Below are 6,000 nucleotides of genomic sequence, written 5' to 3'. Positions count from 1 at the left end.
ATGTAGAAAGACCAACAGTGTTTGGTATTCTTATGTCAGCTGACTTGGGATTCAGCCTGAGTCCTGTCACCAGTGACATTTAGATGGCAGTCAGTGTCGATTGCTGGTGTCTCTTACTGCTGGGAAATAAGTACGGAAGGGGCTTCTAATGGGAGAAGTCTTGGGTATTTAAGGTTCTTAAGTAGCCTTATATGGCAAATGAAACAGGTTTATAATACCTTGAATGATCAGATCTCCCTGTTCAGCAGGAGGCATCTCTTTGTCATTTGATGTGAAGCAGAGGACCAGCAGTGAGTGGGCCATGCCTCATGGTCTTTTTCCTTTTCATTTTGCCATCTAAATTTCACGCTACACACTTTAGAGTTTAGATATAGTGCCTGTCCCTTCCCAGTTCCTCATCCAGGATTTTGCCTCTGAAATGAACATGACGGACACAGGTGCTAGCATTGATGCTGACCCCGTAGCCACCTTCACAAAGGCATACCTGGTCATTCTTTTTGGCCTCAGTCACAGCTTTCAGAAATCTATTCCAGTGTATGCCAGCTAACAGACATCACCATAGGAACGTAACTGAATCAGCCTTCTTCTACTTTTAAGCTCCCAGAAATTCTGTCTGTTGACACATCTGAGTTGACGAGACCATGCTCTGGCTCTAGGATTAGACCCAGCTCTAAAGAGACTGAGGTGGAGGCTTGCTTGTCTTTGACCTGGAGTCCTCAGCTGTGCTCAAGAAGATGTAGCTCCTGGCTTGCCCTCCTCTCTAATCCCCCTGGCCTTGCTTTAATGATCACCCCTGACCAGTGACTTTTTGGAGACGAAAATGGGAGCCCAACTGCTGTTTGGGCTGCATCAAGGTCAAACTTAAAACTGAATTATTAGTCAGGACAGGGGAAAAAACAGTGAGGATGATGTGGTTCTGAGTTCTTTCTAGAATCCTTGAACTATACCTATAGTACTATACAAAAGAAAGAGATGAAAAGAAAACAAAATCACACACACATCAAAAAAAAGGAAAAAGTGGGAGAGGTGATGAATAAAAAAAGCCTTCAAAGAATAAAAGGATCTTTGTCATTTCCAAGGATTAGGTTTTTAAATCTATGGCAGCTTTAAGTCTAGTTGTCAAGTAGCAAAATTACTCTAAAGAACATAGAAGCAAACATCGCAGAGAAAAGTAGCTGCTAATGCATGGGGGAAGAGGTTTGGATTAAAATAAAATGTGTTAGGAGTGTCTTGAAAACTTTACTTTGTTGAGACTTCATTGTTGCTATCCAAAACCAATTACGTGACATTTGCAGACAAAGCATTTAGGGTGTGTGTGTGGTGGATCCATTTGGGGTTCTTATCCTTAGTTTATATGCACAGGTATCTTTGATCTTCTTCTCCCCATTGAATGTTAAAAAATGGCACGTTCTCCTCAGTACGGAGGACTGCATGCCTCTGTTTGGGCAGCTGCAGAGTGACTCTGGAGAGAACCTGGCATGTTTACCCGTATGAAGGAGGTAGAAATCGAATCGGTGGGTATACATGTCACGGAGCTTGTGCAGGGATTTGAAGGTAAGCCATATTTGGTAAAGCAAGTTGATTGGGTTCCTATCCCTCCTAGGCAAGTCTCAAGCTACTGGTCCAACTTGCTTTGGACCCCAGCAGAACCACGATGCTCATATTTAAATTTGATTTTGGATCTGAACCGAGCTAATCCTCTCGGCATCCCGGCGAGTCTGACAATTATTCATTTCAGTCCATTCCCAAGAGTATCTTTCCTGCCTAAGTGTGTCAGCCTTTTAGTAAAAGGGGTAGCACGGGCTTAAGAAAGAGGAAAACTTAAACCTCAATCATGTACAGTCTTTAGATATTGAAACCTTTTCCCCTTAGCTCCCCATATCTCCTATCCTACAAAACAAAACCCACCATAGATTCACCTGGATTCCTAGAAGGTAAAATTGCACACTTGTTTCTGACTCATAACAAAGCAAGAAGTAACCATGGGACAATCTCACAGAGGATCTCCATGCAACAAGGAAGCCGAAGGTCCTGAATGAAATCATTTCTCCCATTCTTCTGGTTTTGGTTGTGCACGTACAGATTTTGTTCCATCATGTTTCCAAACCTTTGATGATTTCAAATAGTGCTTGACAGTTTGGAAAACAGTACGGGCTCATATGCAAAATGGAGGTTGTACCAGGAATTAAGGCATTTTTTTTAAGAGACACTGGGGTTTTTAAGGGCCTTCATTTTGTCATTTTTCCATTTCCATCTTCACCCATTATCTTTCAAAAATGTTACAGTATTCCTCTGACTCCAAAAAAAGAGGTAACTTTTTTTTAATTGCTCAGATTATTTTGCATCAGCCCAAATAACAACAGTCTATGATCACTTAGTGGACATCTGCACAGAATAGGCATCAGTTTTCTGAGGGTTTTAGCGAGAATCTCAAAGTGGCACTGACTCCACCCGCTAATTCCCAGCTACAGTGTCTCAGACCTGGCAGGGTTTAGAGGACTCATTAGGACCAATTCTGGGTCATTGGGGGATATTTAGAGAACTGGCATCTCAGAGAATGCACTGTAGTGATAAATATAGAGAGTGGGGTGGGCATGAAGGAGAGCAACGGGGAGCTGCTGGGGAAAGTTCTGATTAACTTAGCTGGCTGTCTAGCAAGGTTCTAGATGTATTCTGAAGCTGCCCACTCATTCAGGAATGGAATCTGCCTGTTGTCATCACGAGCATTTTCCTATGTTCTCTGGCAAGGTGAGGACGGTGGGTCTAGATCTCTCAGCTCAGTTTGTGCTGTGAAAAAAGAGAGTAGTGTTTGAAGGAGAGAATTCAATAGAAGCAGGAAGAATGTGCCTTCTGTACTAGAGTTGACCCAGTACCGTTCATGGCCCATGGTGGTCCCTCAACAGATGCTTGCTTGCTGGACAAAAAGAAGGCATGAAGGGACACATAAACCCTGCTGGTGGAACGAAGGCAAATGGATGGGTCATAGAGTGGGACCCATGGCAACCTGGGCTTGCATTACCGATTTCAACTTTTTAGAGAATTATGGTCTGTGGTTGCTTTGACGGTTCTGGTGGAAAGGTCCCGATCTCACGGTTAGCTATCATTTCTCTGAGGCCCCTCTCTAGCTCACATCTGATAGGAGCCACCCTGCAGAGAGATGATCCTATGTGTATTCAGGTCTTTCCACTTCCTGGGACCGCAAGTGGGGACAGAGAATGAGGGCTTGGGGACAATACAAAAATGTTTTGCTTGTCTATGCTGGCAGGGTACCAGATATTGTTACACCCATTGTAAATATTAGTCTCTGATGCCTGTGGGTTCCAGGTTAGGTTAGTGAGTGTTCATGACACACTTTGTGTTTTAATTCAGCCAAGGTTCAATGTCCAGGGAAAAGATGCTAATGTATCACAAGGGGGCAATCAATATGAATGAACACTTCTCTGGTGTTCAGGTTAAAAATACTGACTGAATGGACAGGTTTCCCAGGACTGTGCTTTGTTGTTGGATAGAATTAAAGAAAAAAGTCATATATACATCCCAGGAAGCATTACCATGGAAGAGTGAGTTCTGTGCCAAGGAAGAAAACCTACTGTGGGCTGAATATTTTACTTCTCTGGGCACACAGTGAGGTCATTTGATGCTTCTCTCTGGAACTGTGATTTTAAACTTGACCTCTGGAAGTTTTCCTAAGTGTGGATGTGGGGCCACTAAGGTAGGCTGCATTCTGCTGCCCTTGGCATTAATCCACGAGTCTCTGTGTTTGGAAGATCTCCTCTGTAGGAGAGGAGTGTGTAGGCATGGGCCAGAGAGAAGCATCCTGTAAAGTGTGTCATGATGTGATGTGTGAAGCAAGACTTCAGAGAGTCCAGTTACCAGACTTGCTAGCTTCGGCTTCCCTTTGTGCTGTAAGTAATCCAGTTATTCGGTGAAGCATCAGCAAGTGAAATCTAACAGTATCGTGGCCATATTTACAATGATCTACCACAGAACACTGAGAGTATACTAGGAGTGGAGTTTGTCTTGGACAGTCTGAGCCAGAAATAAGACAAGAGTTAGAAAGAAGAGAGGAGACATTTGTTTCTCTACATGTACCAGATGTGGTTTCAGCTCAGTGCTGTGTTCTCAGATAAAGTGCTTCAGCGTTAGACAGAACACCTTGGGACACCACAACTAACACAATCAAGACGCGTTTACATTCCTACCAGGGCATAATATTGTGAACCCTTCCACGGAGACTGCAGAACTCTTGTATTTGTTTTTCTAAAACATCATGCCATCTGCACGCTTAATGAAATAAATCCAGTAGTTGCCATGCTAACACAGGACTTGTCGGGAAGGGCACAGACAGAGCCCACGGGGAACTTGAGTTATGCACAGTGATGAGAACTGGAAGTAATTTTCCAGCTAATGGCCTGCCAATGACCACTTGGAACGAGTTGGCACTGTACGTTATGCACCTCATTTGAAAATCCACTGCAAACCAAGATGATTTTTTTATCCTCCCAAACTTCATGATCTTGACTGAATAGGCGTCTTCTCAGATAATCCAGTTAATCTGTCCATGCTCCAAGGATCTCTTCTGGCAGTGCCAAGAGTAAGTCTTTCTCTGGGGAACAGGCCATGCTCATGCCCACTGGCCGGGCAGCGGCTTGCATGGCTACTGTGTTTATGGAGAACTCTCCACTGAGGCTGCAAGAAAGGAAGAAGGGTGGGGGGAATATGGTTAGTGGCTTCCTTTATAGTCTGACATACCAACATGTAACAATTATCTTATTTGAACAAACCCTAACACCCTTAGGTCAAACAGAAAGGGCTAGCAGAGACGAGGGTTACTCAACTCCGGATGGATTAGTGGTGACTTGTCATGAAAGATCTTTGTACCAGTTGGCAAAACAGAAGACGCCCATTTCAAGAGCCAGGTCACATTCCCTGGAGGGCAAAACTAGGTCTCTGGACTTGGATTTCAGTCCCTTGACAGGGTATCAGGCTAGGAATCTATATCATTTTCTAGAGCTGCATTGTATGTCTGGTCCTGAGGCACTAGGAGTATGAGTTTGGAAATGGCGCAAGACGTGTGTGTATGTCTGTGTGTGTCTGTTTGTCTTTGTGTAAGGATGGTTTCATTCATTAGAAATTCTAAATAAAATCACTAAGGAAATATTAGAAGCAGTATGATCAAGAGCGCCTGAGTTTGCACATTGGGTTTGGGGCTAGAAAGAAGAAGCCATTCAAATCTGCCTAGAGATTGGAACTATGGGAACTGTAGTCCTGCTTCAGACTTGGAATTCTGGGATAGATTTATTATCCTCATTTTAACTTTGGAATTTCCCCATTATTTTATCTGGCTGTTCCACACACTGTTCTCCACATACAGGTCCTCAATAATTCATCTTTATGAGTATACATGAATGCTTTCTCTAAGAACTCAACATTAGTTTTATTTAATCCACAAAATTACTGAGCAACAGCAGGAGTTATTGATGGAAAAGAAGTACTCCTAGGTTTGTGAGGTGAGCTGGCTCTACAAAACACAAGAAGATACACAATTTGTAAGCAAGTGTTTGGTTAAAACTTGTTACTTATGAGAAAAATGCAAAACAAAAGGTCCTTTTGAAAGTGTATTAAATATCAAATAGTAATACACACTTCTGATAAGGCCGGAATGTGAGCAGAATGTTAATACGTTGCTCGTGGCATTGTAAACTGGAAAAATAACATCCATTTATTTAAAAATCATTAAAAATTTATATCCTCTGATCTAAGGATCCCATTCCTAGGACTGGACCCAAAGGGAAAATATGAAAAATGAAAGAAGCTCTGAGCAAAAATCTGTAAGCTAGAGGTTGTTTATACTACAGGAAAAGCTGGAAAGGAGCCTAGTGTTGAAAAATTTGAGTTAAGCAAATCATAGTACAAATTTAAGTTAAGCAAATTATAGTAACTAATAAGATGGATCGTTAAAATCATACTAATTTTGATGATTATATAGCAACAGGATAA

General features: G+C 42.4%; 1 protein-coding gene across 4 annotated transcripts in view; it reads right to left on the bottom strand.

Annotated features, from left to right (window-relative positions):
* Positions 1 to 2,096: 2,096 nt before the first annotated feature.
* The window catches only part of Samd12 (sterile alpha motif domain containing 12), a 389,695-nt gene continuing 385,791 nt past the window's right edge, over positions 2,097 to 6,000 (bottom strand). For 3 of the 4 annotated variants that reach the window (XR_012909646.1, XM_075961022.1, XM_075961023.1), the window contains one exon: positions 2,097 to 4,689. Coding sequence is in view for 2 of the 4 variants with exons in the window: in XM_075961022.1 (XP_075817137.1) it covers positions 4,667 to 4,689 (23 nt within the window). In the remaining 2 variants the exon portion in view is untranslated. The remainder of the gene's footprint in view (positions 4,690 to 6,000) is intronic. The other variant, XR_012909647.1, reaches the window with a different exon arrangement.

The sequence above is a fragment of the Microtus pennsylvanicus genome, chromosome 2 (assembly GCF_037038515.1).
Source record: "Microtus pennsylvanicus isolate mMicPen1 chromosome 2, mMicPen1.hap1, whole genome shotgun sequence".
Lineage (NCBI taxonomy): Eukaryota > Metazoa > Chordata > Mammalia > Rodentia > Cricetidae > Microtus > Microtus pennsylvanicus.
Note: the sequence above shows the minus strand (reverse complement) of the source record. Positions and strands in the feature narration are given on the sequence as shown.